Source organism: Camelina sativa, chromosome 14 (assembly GCF_030686135.1).
Source record: "Camelina sativa cultivar CO46 ecotype springtype chromosome 14, ASM3068613v1".
Classification (NCBI taxonomy): Eukaryota; Viridiplantae; Streptophyta; class Magnoliopsida; order Brassicales; family Brassicaceae; genus Camelina; species Camelina sativa.
Genome location: NC_141893.1, coordinates 22,387,867 through 22,413,659, shown reverse-complemented (window position 1 = coordinate 22,413,659; position 25,793 = coordinate 22,387,867). Strand labels below are relative to the sequence as shown.

Genomic DNA, 25,793 nt, shown 5'->3' with positions numbered 1-25,793 from the left:
GTCAAACCGGAAGACGGCGAAACACTGTACCTCTACGTCTCGGTCTCCAGTTCGGCTGTCAGCGGTGTATTAGTTCGAGACGACCGCGGGGATCAAAAACCTATCTTCTACACGAGTAAAGCACTGAACGACGCGGAATCACGATACCCCACGCTGGAGAAGCTCGCACTCGTAGTGATCATCGCCGCACGGAAGCTCCGACCCTATTTCCAATCACATTCCGTCGTCGTGTTTACCGATCAGCCACTCCAAACTGTCCTCCATAGGCCCCTCCAATCCGGACGCATGGCGAAATGGGCAGTCGAGCTAAGTGAGTATGACATCGAATACCGCTCTCGTCCAAGCTTGAAGTCGCAAGTCCTGGCCGACTTCATCACCGAGCTATCTCCTGACCTCGACGACCCCACTCCTAAGGAAGAGCATTGGACAATGTTCGTCGATGGTTCGTCGACGAATGAAGGATCCGGAGTGGGACTCATTCTCCGGTCCCCCACTGGTGAAATTCTCGAGCAAGCATTAAAGCTCAACTTTAAAGCGTCAAATAACGAAACGGAGTACGAGGCCGTCCTTGCAGGGCTTCGGTTAACACGAGGATTCGGAGTGACACATTTGCAAGTCTTCTGTGACTCCCAACTCGTAGTCAGCCAATTCAGTGGAGAGTTCGACGCAAAAAATAACCGAATGGGAGCGTATCGGCAGTTGGTTCGAACATTGTCCGGGGAATTCACATCTTTTTCTCTGACGAAGGATCCACAGAACGAAAACGCGTCAGCTGACGCCCTCGCAGCTTTGGCGAACCGCTCCGACCCTGATTAGCGGCGCACCATCCCGATCGAATGCATCGACGCTCCTAGCATCGATCCCGACAGTCAGATAGCTGTAATCAACAACGACTCAGTTCCAATGGAGGTCAACGAGCCAATAGAGGACCTGACGGACGTCACAAAGCCTCCGGACGACTGGCAAATTGAGATCAAACTCTATATCTCCGAAGGCGTCGTCCCACCAGACCGATGGACAGCTCGACGCTTAAAGGCCCGAAGTAATAAATTCCCACCGACGATTGTTCCCGGATAGTAGAGCGTTCCTGACGGGATGATAGTCTGGAGCTAAACGTATTGCGCAAAATGGACGATCTGGAAGCAAGACACGAAAAAGTTAAAACTGGTCAGAGGTGCCGAAGTCAGTTAAAATGTACTGGAAATATAAAATCTACCAGGATTTTCATTCCACACTCTCCGATGGAAACCCAATGGATTAACGAGTGAGTACTGATCGACGCGGACGTAGAAGTAGTAGTTCGCCCACTTCTTGAATTTGGAAACTCTTTTACCAACAAGGAAATTGTGCGTCGGCCTCATATTGACTTCCCAGCGATGCGGACTCTTTGATAACTTAAAATTGGATAGTTGCTCAAAGCATTGAACTCCGATGTTGACACCGACTTCGGCTGCTATGGTAAGGGCAGCCATAAAGTTACAAATGGCTCCGGGGACAAACTGGCAGATCGCTATCCTGCGTCTTTGGGCGTAGAGTGATATTAACGCTGGGATTGGGAATAAGAGGCGACATTCGGTAAAATAACCCTCGTACAAGCATATAAACCCTTCTGGGGGGTTCCAGGGGCGCTGGTCAGCTCGAGGAATCAAAATTGTGATGTTGCTGTTAAATAGACCACATGCGTTCAGCATATCGTTCACGGTTTTGATCGAACTCAAACTCTTGTCGCCTCCAATTCGTCCTTCATGGTCTAACAAAGGATCGATGTCTTCGATCGAGATTCCTAAAGGTGCGAACCGATCTTCTTCCTGTGATAACATATCTTGAGTCAGTTCGGCACTCCTGTATTCATGACGAACTAGTAGAGGAGTTTGTGACGATGAGGCTCCAGCCGAGCAGCGAGTTAGAAGTAGTGGGATTTTGGAGCCGGATCTACTGGATTCTCCGATCTGCGCAATGCGTCTGGAGGTGCGACGAATTAATTGTCCGCTTTCGCTCTCCGGCAAAAAAGAAGGATCCGAAGGTCCCGCCATAATGTGAGTTCGGAGAGTGCGGAAGAAAAATAGAGATAAATAAATAAAAAGAAGAGAGTTCGTAGCAGATTACCTTTCACTGTTGGCAGAAAATGAGAAATGACGAAGAAAGGGGGCGTACTTATAGAGTCGAATGGGCGGCAACCCTATGAAAAGTAATTATGACCTACGCGATTCTTCGATTTCCGACCTAGCAGATTCGACGCAAACGATACGTGTCGTCCGAACGATTCACAGTGATATGACAAGGAAATCCGGGTAAAATCAAATAATTCTTTATGGTTTAGATCGGATATTCACTTTTCCATAGTTCAAAATATTTGAATTGAATTTCGAATATTCAGAACTGGGGGGGGACTAATTGTTGGTGCGGGATTTACCACCCCCGACATACCGAACTAAACCAGAAAGACAATTTGGTTATTTAACCGGGAATCCGGTTAAGAACTCAATTAGGTCATTTAAGCCCAATTCGGACAGAGGAAGCCCAACCTCGAAGGAGAAGAACCGACTTCCACTTCGCCCGGCGGCCGACTCAAGAGATAAAGCAACTTTCCTTATTTCAGTTCGTCTCATAGGGAAAGTTAATATATTATGCGATATATGAATATGTATAAATAGGGAGAGACTTCTCCATTGTAAATCATCCATTATTGAATACAATTATTCAGTTCTCTTCTTGTTCTTAGCAATCTAAACCCTAATTCTTCGAGATCAATTCCTTTTCTTCTAATTTCAAAGCTTAGATCGGTTTTCTAGAGAGAGTACTTTACTGAATTTGTTTTCCCCCATAAACAAATTCATTGTGGAAACCTAGTTTATGCAGAACATGTGGCGACGTTCGATAAATTGGATTCGCCGCTCATTGAAATGAATCAAGCTTTATCGGCATTGTCGAATCACCATGAGAAACGTCCGATGAAACCGGAGTCTTCGCATCAAGATTCGCACCTTCCGATCTTCACCGGCGGTGATCCAAAACAGTGGATCCCGGTGATTGAAGCTCAATTTGTTGGTGGTGACTAGTATTCAGAGAAGGAGAAGTTGGCGTTCATTTCCAACTTTCTTGGTGGCCAAGCAATATATTGGTTCCACAAGGAACAATCCTCGATTACTTTTAGGTGGAGCGAAGTGAAGGATGGTTTATTGTTAACGATCTAGATGCAAAGTAGGTAGGTTTGAAGCTTGACCGCAAAATGAAGCAATGGATCAAAGATTATGGTCGCAAGCGTAAAGCCACATGAATCAGTTCCAGTTACATGAGAAGCAATTGTTGCGAAATTGATTGCCACCAAGAAATTGAAACGATTTCACATACCATCTTCTCCCTTGGAACCTAGCCTTAGTTTGTGCAGTAAACCATTGAATGTTTTTGAGGCATGGGCATCTGAATTGTGTGGAGAAATCGAGAACATCCACAATCTGCTTTTGAAAGTGTCAAGAGATGACACCGAGAAGACTGGAGAGGAGAAGCTGATCTTGCTGTTGCCAATGTTTATAGGCAGGGTTAGCGGTGGTGGTGCCTTCGGTGGTAAGAGTAGCATCAGGGGCGGTCGTCGAACCATCAAGATAACCGGCAAGATCATAGCCATTGCACAAGGCATGAACTTGACGTTTCCACATCAGAAAGTTTGTGGAAGTGAGCTTCGTAACGTTTAACATGTTCACGTTAACGAGGGAGGACGCATCAGCGGGTGCAACAATTTCGGAAGTTGCAGACATGATCGGCAAAAGAAGAGAGAAAGAGAAAGAGAATGACGAGAGAAGGAGGAGAAGCGGCGGCCGAAAAAAAAATTAGGTTTTTAAACTTGTACTGCTCTGATACCATATTAAGAATGAGCTTATGTTATTCATTAGTGAATGTACAATATATATAGTCTCCATACAATAGGGTTTTGATAAGTATTAATTACATTTGTATCCTTCTCTCCTTTATAGTCCCACAATCTGTTTTTGAAAGTGTCAAGAATAAGAAAAATGCACACAAGGTGTTTGATGGGTTATTCCCTAGAAGCCACAAACTTCAGTAAAAGAAGAAACTGAGTTTGTCTCCTATGTCATGGAAATTTAAGTTCACAAACGGGACTATGCTGAGAAAGAGGACACAAATGGATCTACTTCAAGTCATTGACTTAAGCAATATCAAATCTCGATGTCTTTTTTCTAGTGCTTTAGCGCATGAGATTGCGAAACCAAGCCCACATGTCAAGAGTGTTGTCTCAAGTGAGGATGTTGCATGATCCAGGAAGCTTGGAAATTTTTTCCATGGTGGTATTCATTACTGTCTTTTGAGAGTTGAGGATAAAGCTGTTGGAGAGATTTTTTCAGTTTAAACATGACTTTTAACCTGCATCATATACAATGTGGTTGGCTTTGTCTATCTCTACAACAAGTCGACTGCAAAATGTTCATAACGTGATTTTTAGAATTCAAAGTCCCTAGCATTATCGTGTCCATGAGACAAGCACAACTGTTGCTCAATTTTGGCATCATTTGAAAATAAAAGTTGAGACATTGCAGGCCATTTCAGAACATCTAAGGTGTGGACTGGTGTATTCTCAGTTCAGCGAAGGGATCAGCTTCTGGGGTTTCGATCTTGGACCTGTAGTTGCAGCTAAAGGTGCATGTGAGGCTGTTTACTTGGGTGGCTCTAAAGGGTATGATCCCAAACAAGTGTGTGATACATGCCACAATCTTGTATAAGTTTAAGAAACAAAAGTTTCTTAAAACCTGGAAACTTTAAATACAAATCTGAGAGAGTGGGAATGCAAAGACAACACAAGCAGATTATGTACTTTACATCTTTCAAGGAACAGCTGCAACAGAAAAAGAAGCGCCATTTTGTTGAGGTTTTGGCAAACGTGGCAGCATAGTAGCTTAAGTGTGGTATTGAAGGCCATAAATGTGATCCACATTCAGAGGGAGAGTGTTTCCAAAGGGGTGACGCATGATTTTCTCGTTCTGTGGGTGCTGGAATTGATCATCAAAGGAGACAGTCCAATTACATCTTCTAAGCTTGGATTACCTCAGAATGTGAAGTTGGTTATTGTGTACCTGTGTAAATTTTATGTTTATTTTGCTTCCCCATGAGGAGGGGAGGACCTGAGAAGATGGTCGGAAGAGAGGACCGACGTCGTGAGAGACGCCGACAAAGAAGAGAAAAAACACTCATTATCGCCCTTTTAAGAGAGTGAAAAGGTCTTTTTTTTTTCTCAAGGTTCCTTTTCCTTCAACTTTTCTACTCTGTAGTGGACTCCTTCTCTTCGTCCTCTTAGTCATCTTGGACTTGTTATGGGTAAAAAAAAAGAGCTAAAATAAACCACAAAATTTGGGTGAGAGGTTTTTTAATTTGTTACAAAGAACAAAGAATCTAGAGCAAATATACGTACATGATGATGAGCGATATCTTATCGTTAGCTATAACAACTGCAGTAATCCATCCTCCCCGGTCACAACCACCAACAAGTTCTAGGGCCTTCTCTACAGTGCCTTCTCCAAGAATAAAAATGAGAGCATTTCTAGAAAATGATTTTACGCTTCTCGTAGATGAATGATTAGTTTGTTCAAAACCTTTTCAATTAATAGGAGGGATTAATCTACTGCCATGACAGATAGAAACGTAGAGCATAATGGGCTAGTAGCTTCTCTTTATTTTATTTTTCTTTTTCTTAAGAAGGGATATAATGGTGTAATAGCTAGAGCGGGATCAATTATGGAACAACCAAAGCAATTTGGATCAGAAAGAAAGATGAATAGTTTGAAGCCATGATGATGACAACTACAAGAAGTAGAAGCAACAGCGTTATTATAAGAAGTAAATATGGTTATACGATAAATCCTCTTAATAAGATGATAAAATAAAATAAAATAAATTCTCTGGTTAAAACTTAAAACTAATGTGGATTCATTGTAAAATAAATAAGCTAATCAAAAAAAACTTCTAACACCATGGAAAACAAACTTTGCATAATCTGATCTAACTGATTAAATCACGTTCGTGTTCAAATCGGTTGGATTCATACTCACCATCCTTGCCCATCCATCTGCCGATAATCATCGAAGTAGGTATCATTGAAGAGATCTTCTTCTTCATCCTCCTCCTCCTCAAGCTCCTCAGGCTCATCCCTAATGATTTGCATATCCACGACTGCTTCGTCATCGAAGAAGTTATCGTTGTCGTGACCATCACCGAGTAGATTTTCAAGAGCATCTACCACAGCCTCAGCTGCGTCAAGGCCGAGTATAATCTGATCTAAACCTCTCTCATCATACTGATCCATTCGCATGCAGTCTTCCATAAAATTTTCGTTGAAGAGATCATCTTCTTCCTCATCAATAATTGGCTGATTGTCGAAAGCTTCTCCATCCATATTGTTTTCTCTCTCTCTCGTTCCGGCGAAAAAATTAGGGTAAACAACACAATATACTGATATATATATATATATATATATATATATATATAAGATTTTCGACGACAAATATATTACTTAACTTTTATTTTATTTTATTAAGAGTTAAAAATTAATTACAAACCTTAAGTTGTAAATAAATAATTTTATTGATACGAAATATTCCTTAAAAAAATATATATATATATATATTCCTTCATAATAGAAAATATTCTAAACAATAATAATAGTAATTGCTGTTTTTCTTTTATTTCATTTGCTCGTGTATTTGAAAATTTTCTAAACCATGATAACTTTCATAACTGTTAAATCTAGAGTGAATTATAACAAACAGTTTACCTCAGATTTATGTATGTATGATATATGATGGTGCATGACACTATGCATTATACGTTTATTATTGTAAATAAATAATTTTAATAGGGATGCATGGCCAACTAGCAAATAATTTGTTCATCTCTCTCTTTTTTCGATAAACAGAACAATAAGGGAAAAAAATTATTAAAATTACTGAATGAAATCGAAACTTGTTAAACGTTAGCTTTGTGAGATTTGACGACGCTTCAAGATAAGAGAGAAATCAAGATCAAACATTTGGATTTCCAAGCCGATTCCATCGCCAACAACCACCACTAAGCGTCCTCTGCTTAAGACTCCGTTCTTGATCAATTCCGCTGACAACATCTTACCCCGAAGACGCGACATAAGAATCTCAACCATGTTTTGTCTTAACTCTCCCATGGAGAACCAAAAATACAGGAACTTGAATACCCTGACCAATGATTGATCCTTTAACTCCAAAAAACCTGTAATCATACAACAAAAAGAAACGAGCAGAGCATGTTAAGCTTTAAAACAACCCTACAGAAACAAATGTAATCAGAAAGCTACTCACTCTTTTTTCAACATGGTGTACATTACTCCTGGACTTTTACTGAGTACTGATACCTGAATGATTCAAAACAACCAAGCTAATGTTGAGTTTATAGGGAAGCTAACACAAACCACATTGCACGTTCTGAGCACAAACGTTCGAACCAAAAAAAAAAAAAAAAATCATAGCAAAGCTACAATTTACCTTGTCTAGAGCCTTTCCTTGGTCCGAGCCAAGACTCTGTACAAAGACAGATTCACTAAATAAATTTCTCATGCAACAAATATATAAATGTTTGGCTAAGTTGTTATTATCAGAGAATAAGCACTAATAAAATACAATCAAACCCAAAATTTTTGTCTATCTTTAATCTCTTAGAGCATAAAGAAACTTACTTTAAAAAACCTTGCAATACTGTTAAGAAGATCAACCATAATAGGAATTGTGATCCCACGAATCACCAGCGACGTGACGATGATAAACACCCACCTGTACGTAATGTAACACATTTTCAAAGATAATAAACCAAGATTGATCACAAAGACACTTAATTTAAAGCCAAAGCAGAACAGAATCATACCATTGAGAAAATGTGAAAGAGTTGAGTAACGTAAGCAAGTGGTTAAGAGAAACAAGAACATCCGCGACACTGTGTAACTCAAAAGCCCTAGAAACCGCAGATTGCAACAACCAATCGATGACGGCGTCACCGGAACCAGGGAAGCTGCTATTGAAGGTGGAGATGAATCGATCTGACGAAACCGTAGCTGGATGAGATTGGAAAACAGAGCGATGATTGCGAGAGAGATCTAGAGCCGATCCACCGTTGATGAACGAACTCTGGTGGATGATACTATGGTAACTTCGGATTGATGGAGTAATTTCTTCTTCTTCACGAGGAGTCTGGTGAAGATGGGTTAGACATGAATAAGAGGATCGGTGACGTCGAGCTCTCAGCACCGACCTGAGGGATAAACAACGGACGAGTGACATCGATCGGTGAATTTGATTTACCGGTAAAGACGATTAGGGTTTAGGTTAACGAGACGAAGAACATAAATTTGCACTTTGCACGTCCCTCTAGTGAAAATATTTACTTTTAATTAAGTAAAAAATAATTACTTAATTGTTGTAAAAAATCCCGTTTTTTTCGAATATTATCTCCAAAATAACATAATTTTTATAAAAAAAAACGTTAGTTCCAACGTTTTTGGATTTTTTATTTTTATTATGATATAGTTTTAACCAAAATACCAAATCTTAATCAACAGAAAATATCGTAAGAATTATTAAAAATCCATATTTATTTTCAGTTTTGTTTAGATTCGAATTCATTTTTTTATTGGTCTGGGAACAAACTGATTTCTCTTGGATTGAACAAAGCAACAATAAGTGAGTAATGGTTCTGGGCTCATGTATATGTAAATCATTTTCAGTCTAAACTAAAATTGTTGTACAACGGAGATAAAATGCTTAACCGGTATGATTTCTCCCCCGCAAATATCTCCGGTTCAACATACCAAACCAAAACTTCTTACAGTCGCTTCGGCTGGGAGTGTTTACCGGCATGAAAACCTTCTGTGTACGCTGTGTTCTTGTACATAATCTGCAACCAAATTTACCCCCAAACAATCAAACATTGGTACAAACGGTTTTAAGTCTTGGACTGATGGTTAACCATGTATTTCTAATGTTTACTTACAGCGAGGTGAGTCAACTCTGAGGTAAGACGTTTTCTCAGTGTTTCTGCCAAAGCCTCCACATTCTCTACTTTAGCCTGTAATATGTAAAACCGGTTTCAGAATTGACCTTGAAATGTTAACGAATTGATTTTGATGTCGAGATGAGTTTTATTACTACCTCGGATAATAATAGAGCCGATGTTTTGTCCATAATCTCCTCCACAAACTTCTCGGGGTTCTTGAAAGCTAACGGGGTTGACTTTTCCACGACAACGCTCTTACCCTTAGTGGCTGGCTTGCTCGGTTTGGCTGCAAAGTTGGAGAAAACCGAGTTATATACAATAATCCTTTAAAGTCTAGTAAGAATTGGAGCGAATGGTTAAAAACCTGATACATCAGAGGGCATACCTGAAGCGACAGGCTTAACCTCTGCTGACACACTTTTTGGAGGAGGGGTTTGTTTCGTAGATGTTTCATTAGAAATCTCGGGAATTACAACTGAATTAGAGGGAACATAAACAGCTAGATCTGGAGGCTGATCTTTACCAACCGCCGGGTTAGCCTAAAATAGCAAAACCATAGTTCAAAGGGTTAACGTTGAAGAAAGGAACTGTGGAACATGAGGTTTCAAGTTAAAGGTTTAGAAATATTTGCCTCAAGGTCAACGTATACGGGATCTCTCTCAATCGACTTGAGGAATTTGTCCAGACCAGATGTGTTAAGAGCTGAAATTGGCAGGGACCAACCAAATTAGTATATAAGCTAAATTATGTTGGTAGCTAGTAAGAACTGACCACCAAAACAAAAAACTATGTTTCTTAAGTTGGGATGATATAACTATTTCAATATGGCATGAACTTGAACCATACAAGCAAAGTATTGTAATGAAGTACTTACAGACAGAGACTTCGTTAGACAATGGGTGGAATATGCAGCGCTTTTGGTTCTTGAAGTTTTGGTCTAACAAGAGCGACACATCTCTTTAACAAAGGAAAGTTGTAAGAAGAATGTGAGCCAACGACAATAATTAAAAACTTAAAAGGAGCACACTTATGAACCAATGTTAAGGAAAACAATACCTTGCAGATTCATTTACAACTGCAAACGGGGTAACACATTCAAGGGACACCTTTGACAAAAAAAAGAAAGTAGCACGAGTGTCAAAAATTGTAATCATGAATGAAACTAAGTTAAGTATATTCATGTGGATTTGTTGTAAACCACGATAAGCAAATCAAACTTATCACTATCCACAAATAGAACATTTTTTAGCAATTCTGTATGGAGAAACCATCTTGTCAATTGTCACTACCATGGTTTCAATTTTTACACTACGGTCATTGATTAGAACACTTTCCAAATGTACATAACAAAACATAGTAGCAGAGGAAGAGAAAAATGAAGAATACCTGCAAAAGCTGAGTAAGTGCTTCTTCAGGAGCCATTCTTATTCCTCCTTTCCCAAGACCAAGTCTCTGAGATAAAACTGTTGGATTAGAAGAAACAGGGAACACCCATTAAACACATTTTTCTATTTCACAAGCTCAAAGACTTTATCTATGCGGCCAATATCAACAAACATGTGTGTTACCTTTCATATCAACTTTAGTATCAACCATGGCTGAAACAATGTAATACCGATGTTTCTTGTCCTGCGACAAACAAAACCAAAAAGAAGCATATGTGAGCCATTTACATTAGAGTATAGTCAATTCCATAGGAAATAGCTTTGAAAGATTTACCTTAAAGAAGAGATTCTTACTCAGTGCTCCCTCACTACTGCTTACATACTTGGCCTGAAGATTTAGAGAGAGAGAGCTTTATAAATACAAACATCTATTAAACATCCTATAGTTATGTTTTTACAAATCTAAAACTTATTTTTCTGTTCACCTGAGCTTCGACGGTTAGAACAGGGGGATGTTCATACTTGGTATAATCAATCTCAAGTTCCTGAAGAGTATGAATACACAGAAATTTTCAATTAACATTGCCCACATACCCAAATCGATTTAAACTAGAAGCAGTGCATTTGTGTTCAAGACGATTCATAACAACTTCCGATTGATTCAATGCGAAATCAAGATTTAAGAGTTTGAGATTATGATGAAGATTAAAACAAACCTGGAGTCGATTAAGCAGCTGGTCTTTGGAGAAACCCATTTGGATCGTATCAAATTTAGAAATCAAAAGGGAGAGAGAGAGAGAGACAAAGAGCAAGAAGAATCTGTAGATAAATTTTGTTGAAAAAGAGAGAGCGACGACGAATTAGGTTTTTTTTTTCTTTCTCTTCTTCGGATTTTGTCTCCTCCTTCCTTATTCGAAATTGAAGAAAAAATTTAGAATAGTTTTCTATTGGGCTCTTTAAGCCACGAGGCCCACTATTTGATAAGTCTCAATTGATGTTACCTGCTTTTGAATGGCTTTCTCCTCTCCTTTCAACCCATTCTCTGTCTTCAGTTTATGGGGATAATCAAGTGTTGTTTATCAAAACAATGAAAATAAAAGAACATAACAACTGATAGTCTACAACAACAAGTCCAAAACAAAAGTTTTTGGGCTCAGACCTAAACAGGAAAAACCCACTACTAAAACAGAGTCCAGCAGTACAACAAACTTGTCTCTCTCTGCAACAAAACGACAAAGTGGAAAAGCAGAGGAAGGTGACTACGAAGGTGACAAAGACATTAGCTGGACAAGGTGGTGAGGTTGTACTATCAAGTCGTTATGATCCTCTCTTATCATTAGAGGAGGTGTAGATGTTGAACACTTGTCATGAGATTAGGAGAGTGGTCAAAGAACCTAGAATGTTCCTCAAAGTTGTATAAATAAGAGCTCACTCTGTAATTGTCTGTTAAGGAAATAATACAGTAAAAGTTCAGTCAACAAAACTGGTCTTTGTTTCTTCTCATGGTATCAGAGCTTTCTTAAAACCCTAACAGGTTGTTGTCATGGCAGAAAATCCTTATCCTTTTCCTTCTAATATTCATGTTGCGAGTTCTGTTACTATCAAGCTGAGCGACACCAACTATCTCTTGTGGAAAACTCAGTTCGAATCTCTGCTCCGCTCCCAGAAGTTGCTCGGTTTCGTTAATGGTGAAATTCCAAAGCCTGCAGCTACTCGGGTTACTACTGTCAACGGACAACAAGTCACCAACCCCAATCCAGCTTATGAGGCTTGGATCTGTAATGACGAGCTTATCAAGTCATGGCTTTTTGGAACCCTCTCTTAAGAGGTTCTTGGTCTCGTTCATGCTCTGTCAACGTCTCTGGAGGTATGGATGTCTCTTGCATCTAGTTTCAATCGAAGCTCCGTGTCTAGAGAGTGTGAGTTGTTTCGTCGCCTTAATCTTTTGAACATGAAAGATAAGAGTTTGAGTTTTTCTGTGTATTGCCGAGAGTTTCGTGCTGTCTGTGACAATCTTAGTGCGATAGGCAAGCATGTTAATGAGTCCATGAAGGTTGTTCTGTTTCTGAATGGATTAGCTAGGGAATATGACCTTATTGCTACTGTTATCCAGAGTTCCTTGTCTCGTTTACCTTCTCCTACATTTAATGATGTGGTCCTTGAGGTCTCTGGTTTCGACTCGAAGTTGTAGTCGTATGAATCTGCTTCGGATGTCTCGCCGAACTTGGCTTTTCAAGCTCAAAGAGGTGGTTTCTCTGGTTATCGTGGTCGTGGATCGAATTTTCGTGGTCAAGGAGGTCGAGGCAACTACTATACTCTTGGTCGTAGTTTCTCTCAATAGGTCAACAACTCTGGTTGGAATCAGTCTCAGTCTGGAGGATCCAACAACAGTCGTCCTGTTTGTCAAATCTGTGGAAGAGTCGGTCATGTTGGTCTTAAGTGCTGGAACATGTTTGATAATGCTTATCAGAGCGACGATGTGCCACAAGCTCTTACTGCTCTTCAGGTCTCAGATAGCTGTGGTCAAGAGTGGGTTACAGACTCTGGTTCCTCTGCACATGTCACCTCTACAACCAATCAGTTATCTGCAGTTACACCCTACAATGGTCCAGAGACGGTAATGGTTGGTGATGGAGCTCATCTTCCCATTACTCATGTTGGTTCCACAACGCTCACCACAAATGCAAGTAGTTTACCTCTCTTAGATGTGCTTGTTTGTCCATCTATGAAACAATCTTTACTGTCAGTCTCTAAACTTTGTGATGACTATCCATGTGGTGTGTTTTTCGATGCTAATGTTGTGTATGTGATTGATATGAGAACTCAGAAAGTGGTGACAAAAGGACCTCGTTGTAAGACTCTTTATATGTTGGAGAACAAGGAGTTTGTGGCTCTCTTCTCAAATCAACAGTGTGCGGCTAGTATTATGGTGTGGCACCAACGTCTAGGACATGCAAACTTCCAAGTTCTTCAGCATCTAAGGAATAGCAAGGCAATAACAATCAATAAGAGCAGCACATCTCCTGTTTGTGGACCTTGCCAAATGGGAAAGAGTTGTCAATTACCGTTTTTTAATTCTGAATTTCATGCCAAGGAACCCATTGATCGAATCCATTGTGATCTTTGGGGACCCTCTCCAGTTGTATCAGTTCAAGGCTTCAAATATTATGCAGTTTTTGTTGACAATTTCTCTCGTTACTCTTGGCTAATTCCTTTAAAAAGGAAGTCTGATTTCTGTGATGTGTTCCTGGTCTTTCAAAAAAAAGTTGAAACTCAGTTTGCCAAGAAAATAAAAGTGTTTCCGAGTGATGGAGGAGGTGAGTTCATGAGTATGAGATTCAGGAAGCATTTGCAAGATCATGGTATTAAGCATCTACTGTCATGTCCGTCTACTCCACAACAAAATGGTATTGCCGAAAGAAAATACAGACATCTTACCAAATTGGGGCTATCAATGTTGTTTCAAAGCAAGACTCCACTTCGTTACTGGGTTGAAGCTTTTTATTCTGCAAACTTTATCAGTAATATGATTCCCTCATCAACTCTAGACCAGAAAAGTCCAGCAGAGGTGTTATACAACAAGTCATAGGATTACTCCTTTCTCAGGATCTTTGGTTCTGCCTATTATCCTTGCTTAAGACCTTACACACAACACAAATTTGAGCCATGGTCCCTTCAATGTGTCTTTCTTGGGTATCATCCGCACTATAAAGGTTATCGGTGCCTTTATCTACCGACTGGTCGGGTTTATATCTCTCGTCATGTGATCTTTGATGAGCAGTGTTTTCCATTTGAGCATCAGTACAAACATTTAGCTACATAACACAAAAGTGGTTTGCTACAAGCGTGGCAACAAGGTGAGAATTCCTCTGCAATTCCTCATTTACTTCCATCCGTTTCTTCTCAGGTGGTTGAATATCCTGACACAAATCAGATGGTGTCAGAAGTGGGGTCAGATGTGTCGCAACAACAAGATGTTCAACTCAATCCTGCTCACTCTGCTCCAAATACAGCAGACACTATTACAACTGCATCAACAACAGAGACTGAAGATGTTGCTGCACCAGAGATTCCTAATACTGAGTCAGGAAGCCATTCGATGACTACTCGGTCTAAGCATGGGATTCGTAAACCAAATTCTCGGTATGCTCTGGTTGCCAGTAAGACCATACCGTCGTTACCAAAGATAATAGCTGAGGCTTTGGCTCATCCGGGTTAGCGATAAGCTATGCTTGAGGAGCTCGATTCCATTTACAAGAATCACACTTGGATCTTGACTCTTGTTACTGCTGAGATGAATATCCTTGGTTGCAGATGGGTGTTCACTGTAAAGTTAAATGCTGATGGTTCTCTAAACAAGCTTAAAGCAAGACTGGTTGCCAAAGGATACGATCAAGAAGAGGGTGTGGATTTTACAGAGACATATAGTCTTGTGGTTCGAACATCTACCGTTCATATTGTTCAAGCAGTTGCTACTTCCAAGAACTGGAGCATTACTCAATTAGATGTCAAAAATGCCTTTTTGCATGGTGACTTACAGGAGGAAGTTTTCATGATTCAACCTCCAGGCTTTGAGGATATTGCAAAGCCAAACCATGTGTGTTCCTTGAAAAAAGCCCTTTATGGACTGAAACAAGCTCCCAGAGCTTGGTTTGATAAGTTCAGTAACTTCCTCATTGAATATGGTTTTGTGTGCAGCAAAGCAGATCCATCCCTTTTTGTTTATCATCATAATGGTGATACTATGGTAATTTTTCTGTATGTGGATGATATCTTGCTAACCGGTTCCGACTCTGCTCTTTTCAAGTCTCTAATTGCAAAGCTGGATACAAGATTTACCATGAAGGACCTGAAAAATATTCACTACTTCTTAGGGATTCAAGCTCAGACATTCTCCAATGGATTGTTTCTTAGTCAAACTAAGTATACAGAGGAGATTCTACATCATGCGAGTATGTCCAACTGCAATCCTGTCCATACACCGCTGCCTCAACGTTTGGATCAAGTGTTTAAAGATACGCGTCTCTTCTCTGAGCCAAGCTACTTCTACAGTCTTGCAGGTAAACTTTAGTACCTGACAATCACGCGACAAGATATACAGTTTGCAGTAAACTTCATATGTCAGCGGATACATGCTCCAACAGAATCAGATTTTTATCTCTTAAAGAGAATCCTGTTATATATAAGAGGAACGACAAAGATGGGCTTACATATGCATCGGAATAGTGACTTGTCGTTGGTATCCGATAGTGATGACCTACCATTGGTTTCATATAGCGACAATGACTATGCAGGGTGGGATGAGAGTCTACAAAAACAAGTCCAAGACAAAAGTGTTTTGGGTTCAGGCCTAAACATGAAAAGCCCACTACCAAAACAGAGTCCAACAGTACAACAAACTTGTCTCTCTCTGCAACAAGACGACAAAGTAGAAAAGCAGAGGAAGGTGACAAAGACATTAGCTGGAAAAGGTGGTGAGATTGTACTATCAAACCGTTATTATCCTCTCTTATCATTAGAGGAGGTGTAGATATTCAACACTTGTCATGAGATTAGGAGAGTGGTCAAAAAACCTAGAATATTCCTCGAAGTTGTATAAATAAGAGCTCAGCTCACTCAGTAATTTTCTGTTAAAGAAATAATACAGTAAAAGTTCACTCTACAAAACAGGTCTTTGTTTCTTCTCAACAACAACACAAGTAAGTAACTTAAATTATCTCCTCCTGTTAGATTACACAATACATAATGCTTAAAATAAACTAAAGAATGAGAAACTTGGCTCAAGTTTGCCTCGCTTTGTCGAAAAGGTGGGACGATCAGTCAGGCAATCGATCTCTACTCTACCCAAGCTTTTACAGGCATGTTTTATTTTAATAATTAATAAAATATGTTTACTTCTTTTGCAGCCTACTCTTCTTGTGTTTATTTGATTTGATCAAGAACTGTTGAGGCCACCAACCAGGTATATTCTATATCATATTGCATGTTTGTGTTGTTCTTCTCTCCTATGGTAGGTTTCTTCATTGTTCACAAGAAGAGGAGACGGTATTAGATCATATTTACTTAAGAAAACTGAAGATGAGCAGAGAGATGAAGAGAACACATATGTGGTGAAAACAAAAAAAAATGATAGAATCTTCAATCGTAGACACTCAAAAAATCAAAGGTTGGGTGAATAGTATGACACCACAAATTTGTGGAATTACTATTCAAAACACCAAATTTGGTATCATTTTTAGCGTTTTGTTGGAGAAATTTTGGTGTAAAAATTACACTATATTTGGTGTTTAAATGTCCCATTGGAGATTCCCTAAGCCTAATAGGCTTAACACATAACATCACAGTCCATATTAAAACAAATTAAAAATTGAAGTGCTAGTACAATATTTTGCACACATTCATTGTTTTGGGATCAAATACACACGTTTCAATTTATGTATTACTCAAAGTGGATTCAGATGTGACAAGCCACATGGATACCAAACATGTACAACTCATGGTTTCTTAGGTTTAGGTTTATTGAAGATAAACCCCAAGTTTATATTATGAATCTCTAGTTTAAAAAATAGTTGACTATCCATCCGTAGAAGTGTATACTGTTCACTAAACAAAAGTTATTTATATTTTAGAAAAAATGTTTAATTGTGATTGTCCATTAAACCATTTCAAAATGTTGCTTTCTTTGAAATGAGACAGACTAATATCGTTTAGGTTAATGTACTTTTTGGTCGTTTTGATAAGTTAATTCGTACGTGTATGTATTTTTTTAAGCTATTAATTAGTTTGTAGAACGCATCATTACTCCAACACCCCTCTCAAGTTGCTTAAAGATTAATTAATCTTATAATTAATACTAAAATAATTAAAACAATCCACTTAGAACTTAAACAAAATCATCCCTTCATTAGAGTACCCCAAACAAAGTTGCTCATCATTTAAATAATATATTTTTTTAATTTTTGTTAATTAAATATCAAATTTTACTAATCTATTATGAATATCAAATTCTTATAAGGTTTATTTTGTAATGGAAATGGGCTTGTACAAAATTTCTAAACTTTGTAACACAAACTTTGTAATGAAGATATTATTTTGTAACAAAAAGATGTGAAGATAAAGAGAAAAGAGCTGAAAAGAATCGGAAGAGAAGAATGGGATGAGAAGCAAATGCAGTTGTGAAAACTTTGTTTAATATATAGACTTAGATCAAGAGTTAAGCTTAGATCAAGAGTGATCAATACAGTTGCGAATAAGACTCTACAGTCTACTTACCACATGTCAAGGTTGATTCCAGAACATGTTCTTGTTTTCAAATGATTCTTGACATCTTCCTCTGGCAAACCAGTGTTTACGGTTCCAATTCGCTCACTCAACGCAAGCAGGTCCTGTTCAAACCCCAGATGTTGCAAGTCAGATCAACAAAATGATCACATGCAATTGCATTGTGGATTCTCAAGCTCATACTAAACCCAAGATCTCTGATAACTACATAGGTAAAGAGTGATGATGGGCTCACCTCATAAGACATTTCCTCGATGTCCAATCGCATATCTCGATGATGATCAATGTGATTATTTCCAGAACCACCAAGGAAGTCACCAAACTCCAAAAGCGCAACTTCCTACACACATTGAGAGAACCGAAGATACTGAACCTTGAGCAAAGACGTAAATGGAAAAAATATGGGACAGAAAATTTGAGGCAAGAAAGTTACATACATCATCAGGCATCACTCTAAGCCGAGGAACTCCTCCACGGTGTTGTCAAGCATCAGTTTGTAATTGATGTAATATCTACAAGAGAGAGAGAGAGAGAGAGAGAGAGAGAGAGAGAGAGAGAGACCATGATTCACATTAGTAAGCACAAACATTAGAACTGTTTCGAATAGTATATTAAGAAATTACCCTTGTCATTCTTGAATGCTCCGTTCCTTGAGCTTCTTCCCGAAGGTAACCATCTTTCTACAATGAAAAAGAAAAGATGAATCCAACTTTAAATTAAAACCACAAACACAAACTGAACTATGCGGTGCACTCAATTTGTGACAGAGATGTGTTGATATACAGGAAAAAAAGATTCAAACTTGATTGATATATATCAATAATTCATTATTGTGATGTGTTTGATTTAGTCAACCAAAGACTCTGTTGCAACTACAGAGTTAAAGAAGCAAATGGTAACAAATCAACTAAGAACTTGAAAGCTATGATGCAATCTACAAGTATTCACAAATAACTCCTCTTTCTTTTCCTATCCAATGGATAAGAAATGAGCGAAACCGCCATAAATCATCAAACAGAACAGAGAAACTCACCGTAAATGAATTAAAGATTCACTCTTTAGTCTTTACAAACCTCTGTATCTCAAACCGTGTAAACGAGAAAGGAGAACAAAAACAAAGGTTCAGATATAGAGATAGAGAGAGAGAGAGAGAGCCCAGACTCTGTTTTTGGTTGCAAAGTCGTAATTTGTTTTAATGGAAAACCCTATTGGTATTTTGCTAAATGACCGACTTGAGAGATTCGGTGAGAAAAGAAACAAAAGGGAAAAAAATGGAGAAGAAACCAAATAAAGAGAGTGGCTCTCTGACCTCTCTGAGTTGCAACCGCCGCGTCACATATTACGGTTAAGCCGATCGGAGTGGCCATCGTCTTCCTCAACCAAAAACCTTCCAGTTTTAGCCGGAAAAATCAAAGGATTCGAGGTGAATCCACTGATTTTCCGGTTTGGTGTGTCAATCGCCATCGAGTCGCCCTTCTGTTTCGAGAGAGAAGAAAGACGGAGAAGAAAGAAAGGAAAAATGAAGAAGAAAAAAAAAATAGCTTTTATATTTATTCAGCAGTCAATCACAATTAGCCACATCGCGGTTCTCAAGGGTTTGCTCAAAGTCCTTCCCAAAGGATCGATTCTCATAGTAATTGGACCTGAAATTGTTGTTTATTCACAAATTGGGACCAAAAACAAGAGAACTATAATGAGACAACATAATCTTATAATTGAGAACATGATTTCACGACCAATATTGTATCTATTTCAAAAATTGCCTTGTGATTTAGCAACACCAAGTTTCTTTGTCTTTTGTACTCATCTACATAAGACCAAAAAGGGTTTGGTTCTCCGTTTCCGAATCAAATACTATTATATTAAGGTTCTCTCTTGCGTTTATAAAATCATATCTATGTTGTAACCTAGCTAATAAAGCAAATTGTGATAACACCCAAACTTTATTAAAACATAAACATTGATGTGTGTTTTGTAATAATGCCACGTTATGTGTTTTGTAAGATCATTATATGAGATTAGATCCTCCAACCAAACTAAAGAAGAAACTCGTATCGGTCCGGTGTGTATGCGGTGAAAGGTGAAAATCAAGATGACCCGGTGTGTGTGTGTGTATGTGGTGAAAGGTGAAAATCAAGATGACCCGGTGTGTGTGTGTGCGGTGAAAGGTGAAAAAAAAAAGATGAAGGTCATGCACCTTTCGCGGGACCCACTACAAACATAAGCCCATGTCAGAGGTCCGGCCCGGTGTTTTCAGTCGATTTATCGAATGGTGATATTTATTTGCTCGAAGACAATTTATATGACGGCGAAGGAAACTTACAGGCATGGTCAATTTGTAACTTGTTTTGTATATATCAGACACGTTTACTGTGTAGCTCTCTACACATTTTACTATGATTCTTGAAGATTCTAACATATAGCTTTTACTAGAGATTGTTTCAATACCAAAAAAAAAAGATTTTGCAAAAAAATAAAAATAATATTCGAACACATTATTCAATATTCAAGAACATATTATTCATTCATTTTGTATTTTGATCTTGCTCGTTTAACTGTTTTTTTTTTAAATACTCTAATCAAACACATAAAAAGCTGTCCTCTTGTATTTTAATATCGTTTATGTAAGTGTGAGAACTTATGATATGAATAATGAAAATATTGATTTCTTTAAACTTTCTTTTGATTGATAGAAAATCTGTTTACAAGATTGTTCTAAACAATTTTCTAACCTCTCAAAACTCTCTTAAAGAAACCTCTTGTTCTCTCTAAGTTTTTAGCTCTTTTTTCTTAAAGACTAAAACTTAATAGCTAGGTTAACTTTCTCTTGTTTGTGCTAAAACTCAATCTTGCTTTAGCATCCCTATTTATAGATCTAGGTATTAGCTATTTAATTAGCAAACTACCTAATCTAATCCTAATAGGAATTGGACAATTTCCTTTTTTTTTTATGTTTTAGGAAATTTCCCACTTTCTTCATGTTTACATTCCAATTATAAACATGAAGCTCTTCAATCTTCTAGAACCTTCTCGTGCCTTCTAAATCTGTATGAGTCTTGATAATAGCCGTCATAGATCACTTGATACTGTGTTTTCGTATTAAAGTCACGTCCTTCTGGAATAGTTCAAACACTTGTTCAAATGGTGCATCTTCAGTTTACATATAATGAACGTGTGATAAGAAAAAAACCATATTGTTTGAGTTTGTAGAAGTACGTGACTTTGTCATTATATTGTTTTCTCACTTTTTGTCAACTTAATCACGTTTATTATTATACAAATTACCTTAAAAACGTTATATTCTCGAGATGTTGAAGGTTTGTTTTGACTGACATTCACTATTTGCCACCTGATTTTGCATGAGCATGACTCACATGTATATATATTAAACAAACATAATTAGAAGAATATACATTCCTTGCTTTAATTTTCTTGGATCAATCATGTTTACCTATAAAAAGATTTTCACATATATATGCATGTTTCAAAGAATTTGTACTGCTGCCTTTTATTGCTAATTCACTTTTTTTTTTTACTATTTCGAACCTGGTAAAAATTGTATACCAAGTTATATTATTATCACCCAATCTAACATTATTGTTATATGCTTTGCTTGCTTCCCTTAAAACTGTTCCAAAAATACAAATGATATCTAAAGAAAATAGAGATAGGGTGTGTTTGTAAGAGAGTGAATGGGACCCCATCTCACTAAGACACGCACACAAAACAAGAAACCAAAAACAACTCATGTGGCTTTCTGCTCAAATCTACTGTTAGATTTTTTTCAGAACGATGTTGGAGTAAAATGGCGAGAAGCACATAACGTACACAGTTTTCCACGTTAACTCTTTCTCTTTGGTTTTACCAATTCTCACCAGTCACAACTCACAACACAACCCTTTCTGCATCTCTCTTGTCTCTTCTCTTCCTATTTTTTTGGTTTCCTAAGAAATAATATTTTTACTTTCTCGATTTAACAATAATTAAATAGGGTTATTACTCATCGTCTTCTATGGCAAGCCTTGTGAAACTTGCTCCTTACTCTTTGACTTTGTAAAAAATTTCACATGAAACCCTGCTTTGTGTTTAACTCATTAGCTACTAATATATATAATTGTTATCATAAATTATATATAATTGGTTTCTATTTATTCTACCACCATTTTTATTTTTGGTATCATATACATATAACATAGCAGTCAACAATAAGCTAAAGCCACTAACGCCAAATTATGAATTCATACTTTAAGTGAAATTACTATGAAGTTTCAAATGATTGTTTTTTTTTGTTTGATAAAAAATCTCAAATTATTGTTTTGTTCTCAACATTTACTTTTATCTTCAGGTTTCCATAACTTAATCAACGACAATATGATTCTGTCCTTTTTTTCCTTTTTACCTTTTCACTTGTTATCCTTCGAGGTTCGTTGTTCGAAAGCTATAAATCTATTTCCATTTTACACATATACTTAACTACTACTTCTTCTAGATTTAATCGACTTTATAACATGAAAAATATCTAATTTAAAAAAAAAAATTAGATATTGGTACAAAGATCCCCAAAAGTTCGATACATTGTGAGAATTGATAAAAAGAGAAGAAAAAAATGTATAATATATTGTATAAGTTACATAACTGAAGTATATATATATTGAAACAAAGAATAAGGTATGATTTAAGTAGAAAAATCAGCAGAAGTTCCATAATCTGATATCTCCTTCCTCAAAGAAATCATCAGAAAGTGGTAAATACGGAGGGGTAACTCCATTGATGAACATGAACTGATCATCATCATCAAAACAGTTGTACCATGATGATGATTCATACAAGGAGACTTGTTGGTCATACTGTGACGACATGGAGACAACATCGTAGAGATCTTCAGATGGAGAGGAAAGCAATGGAGATGAAGTAGAGACTGATGATGAGGAAGTAGGATCTGTGTTGGCTGAAGCAGCAGCTACTCTTTGTATGGACTTAGGGGACATGTCACTGATATTATCACCATTGTTGATAATATTGTATAGAGAAGTTGAGATCTCAGGGAAGTTGAGGTTATTAGCTGATGATCCTTTGAGACAAAGGAGCGCTGCATCGTAGGCTCTAGCCGCGGCTTCAGCTGTTGAGTAAGAGCCAAGCCAGATCCTTGTCTTTTGATTAGGAGCTCTGATCTCTGAAACCCATGAACCCCAACTCCTCATCCTCACTCCCTTGTACTTCTTCATCCTTATGGATGATGATGATGTTGATGAAGATGATGAAGATGATGATGATGGAGATGACATTCTCTTTGTTGCCTTTTGAAGAGTTTTCACCATTTTTTTGATACTAATTAAAGGGAGGAAGTTGGAAGAGAAGAATGGTGAGTTTCTATTTATAGATGAGATGTGGAGAACAAAAATGGAAACACAAATATAAAAAATTCAAAAGGAAAGGAAAAAAATACTATGAACATAGTCAAAGAAAGTAGCATGGGGCACACACAAAGAGATCAATACTTTTCCTTTAATAAATGTGACAGACAGGTGTTTTATTTATTTATATATTGTATTTTAAAAAGATTTTTCTTAATCACAATCCCATATGCTACACCCAATAACAGATCACTAATAAGAGAATCCTCCTTATTTATTTTTTAACTCATAAATATAAATACATACATATATAATATATTGATTTGACCTCCAAACTAATTCTTTAGTTCCACAAAAGAGTACACTATTTGTTTACCACTAAAAGTTACTTACTACTTCTGAGCCTCAGAATCTTGAATAAAAAAAAAATGCAAATTACAAAAATCAATACTCATATGAATATACCTATTTCAAGAAACGACAGAGAGTTGTAAAACATTATAAAGGGCCTGGAACATAACATTGGATTCTATTTTTAGAGGCAACTTCTAAAAAGCTAGACTAGAGAGCATGTGATTTTTAAGGTACAAACAAAAGACAAAGTTAATCATATGAATAATTTAACTATCTAAATGAGATGCAAAAGAAAGAAATCACATGATTATAAGTTTGTTTATAAAACATAATTTTTAGAATCTTAAACGTTAAAGTAGCTGAAGTCATGTTTACCAAGGTAAGGCACAAGGTTAGAGCTGGTGCATCTCTGTCTAAATGGGACTTTTTAAAACCGCGTTAACTACTTCTTTGTGTCCACTTTTGCACACGTAAAATTCTCTCTGTAATAAGGCTTTTAACTATATATTTAAATCAAATTCAGATTCCTTTGTCAAACTGCATATTGTATGTAATACACTAAACAATACTACGGTACTATATAATTTATTAAACTAAAGTAAAATCGTCAAACCTTAGAATAATCTTACACTGTTTTTAAGCAAAACAAACCTGCAGTTAATAGAATTAAAATAGTTTAGTCGGCACTAGAATTTAATTAAGACGCGTAACGAGTAATAAACTAAACTATTCGTGTTCACGTTCTGGCCAGACTCCTTTTTATTTTATTTTTGTAGTACTGTTATATAATAATGCAGTTTTTTTCTTCTTCTTCCAGATATCAAGAAACGAATCAACCGAATTGTTCGTTGGAAAATGCAAAGGCAAATGCAGGCAACACTTTACAAAAGTTTATGATTAAACAAAACAAGAAATTTCAAACCATTTGACATGAATATTTGCACTCAATGGTGATAAAATTAAATTCATGGATGAAGAAGGAACAAGAGTAATTCAAAAATTTGGACTATTTTTACTTATATATATATATATGTTACTGGAAAATTATTTGTCAAATGAAGTTGTTATACAGTTTGGCTCTTATAAACTACTTGTAGAACGCGTAATATTTTATTGTATCAAATTATGTTCTTCATGTAGATACCTATAGCCAATTAATCAGAGATAATTATTTTTTGTCATCATTAATTGTGTGATCAAAAAAATTAAATATATATACTCTTAAACGAGTTAAATCCCAGATTATCCAATTGAAAATATTTAAGTTTTCATCTAGAAAAAATAACGTTTTATATAAGATTCTCATGTATCGAAATAAATCTTTGTTTTTTTGCCTTTTAACTAACTAATCTCCATTGGAATAACTGATTTGGATGTTCTTAAAGTAAAAATATTATTAACATAATGTAAGATCATTAGTTTAGATCTTTTATTTAAGGAGTTGGTTATTGGGAGAACATGTTTAAGATCATAAGATTTAATAATATAATAATCTAAAACATATTACAATTTAAAAAACTTTAAAAAATAACATTTAAACTGCAAACTTAAAAAACTTATACTAAAATTCAAAATACAATACCAAATTTTTATGAAACAAAAAAAACATTAAAGATATAAATAAAAAAAAAACAAACAAACATATTACAATTTTAAAAACTTTAAAAAATAACATTTAAATTGCAAACTTAAAAAACTTATACTAAAATTCAAAATACAATACCAAATTTTTATGAAACAAAAAAAACATTTAAGATATAAATAAAAAAAACAAACAAAACTTCCTCCAAACAAATAAATGTTTTCTCCTTTGCAAAAAATTGTATTCATTCACGAGTTGCCACGTCACCCAAGAACTGGCTCAAAATCAGTTATACATCAAGACCCAACAACAACATGTTCTTCACCCACTATTATCTATATTTTTGATTTTAAAAAGGCTTAGAACATCCAAGGTGTTGGCCCAATGCATATGGCCTAAGTCACTACTTTTAGATGTATTCTTAGCAGTAATTTGTTTTCAGTACAATCTCATCATCATATTCAATCAATTAGAGTTCATTGTTGATTTGATTCTGTCCTGTCACGAAGGATATATAGTTTTAACTCTTAAGCTATAAGGGTAAAAATAAGAAGACAATGAGTTGGTATTGTGTCATAAAAGCTTGAATGATCCGGTAAAGTCCGAGAAGATAAAGCAATTAAACAATGGCCATACTAAAGAAACTGGCTAGCTAGCTTACCTAACCTAACGAAAGAAGAGTGAGTGAACCCTACCTGAGGAAATAGACAAATAGAATCATAAATGAAGATTCATGCATAATACATATGTACTTTTCACTTAAATATCCTATTCGTATATTGGACAATCTTAACTGGCACCGTACTCAAAATATGA

General features: G+C 36.8%; 2 protein-coding genes and 2 pseudogenes across 10 annotated transcripts; all 4 read right to left on the bottom strand.

Moving 5' to 3' along the window:
- Positions 1-6,930: 6,930 nt before the first annotated feature.
- Positions 6,931-8,401, bottom strand: LOC104742189 (mitochondrial inner membrane protein OXA1-like; annotated as a pseudogene).
- Positions 8,402-8,576: 175 nt separating this feature from the next.
- On the bottom strand, positions 8,577-11,467 carry LOC104742188 (uncharacterized). The gene is made up of 12 exons (XM_010463160.2): positions 11,123-11,467; positions 10,892-10,951; positions 10,741-10,794; positions 10,590-10,650; positions 10,408-10,484; positions 10,078-10,127; positions 9,896-9,978; positions 9,653-9,723; positions 9,407-9,560; positions 9,177-9,307; positions 9,019-9,093; positions 8,577-8,922 (listed from the first exon to the last, which is right to left on the bottom strand). The coding sequence occupies exons 1-12, from the start codon at positions 11,159-11,161 to the stop codon at positions 8,851-8,853; spliced, it is 927 nt and encodes a 308-aa protein (XP_010461462.1). The 5' UTR covers positions 11,162-11,467; the 3' UTR covers positions 8,577-8,850.
- Positions 11,468-16,101: 4,634 nt separating this feature from the next.
- Positions 16,102-19,400, bottom strand: LOC147928533 (putative E3 ubiquitin-protein ligase ZFP1). 8 transcript variants are annotated; one of them, XM_087483205.1, is made up of 6 exons: positions 18,997-19,206; positions 18,311-18,363; positions 18,125-18,199; positions 17,923-18,027; positions 17,679-17,791; positions 16,102-16,424 (listed from the first exon to the last, which is right to left on the bottom strand). In XM_087483205.1, coding segments are annotated over exons 3-6 (231 nt in total). In that variant the 5' UTR covers positions 18,137-18,199; positions 18,311-18,363; positions 18,997-19,206; the 3' UTR covers positions 16,102-16,423. The 8 variants fall into 8 exon arrangements, with proteins under 8 accessions (XP_087339331.1, XP_087339330.1, XP_087339326.1 ...); XM_087483204.1 differs by having other exon boundaries at positions 18,311-18,367; positions 18,997-19,201; XM_087483200.1 differs by lacking the exon at positions 16,102-16,424 and adding an exon at positions 18,721-18,762 and having other exon boundaries at positions 17,580-17,791; positions 18,311-18,367; positions 18,997-19,290.
- Positions 19,401-22,187: 2,787 nt separating this feature from the next.
- Positions 22,188-23,061, bottom strand: LOC147928532 (ethylene-responsive transcription factor ERF014 pseudogene; annotated as a pseudogene). The gene has a single exon (XR_015580646.1). The product of XR_015580646.1 is annotated as an ethylene-responsive transcription factor ERF014 pseudogene (transcript).
- Between the last annotated feature and the right edge of the window lie 2,732 nt (positions 23,062-25,793).

Bases quoted from the DNA above. Each gene is read 5' to 3' on its own strand.
- LOC104742188 (XM_010463160.2), bottom strand. From the start codon at position 11,161: ATGGGTTTCTCCAAAGACCAGCTGCTTAATCGACTCCAG. The intron at 10,795-10,891 runs GTGAACAGAAAA...CTAAATCTTCAG, and splicing joins TTCTAACCGTCGAAGCTCAG to GCCAAGTATGTAAGCAGTAG. The intron at 10,128-10,407 runs GTATTCTTCATT...TTTTTGTCAAAG, and splicing joins CACTTACTCAGCTTTTGCAG to GTGTCCCTTGAATGTGTTAC.
- LOC147928533 (XM_087483198.1), bottom strand. The intron at 17,792-17,922 runs GTGAGCCCATCA...GGGTTTGAACAG, and splicing joins TCGAGGAAATGTCTTATGAG to GACCTGCTTGCGTTGAGTGA.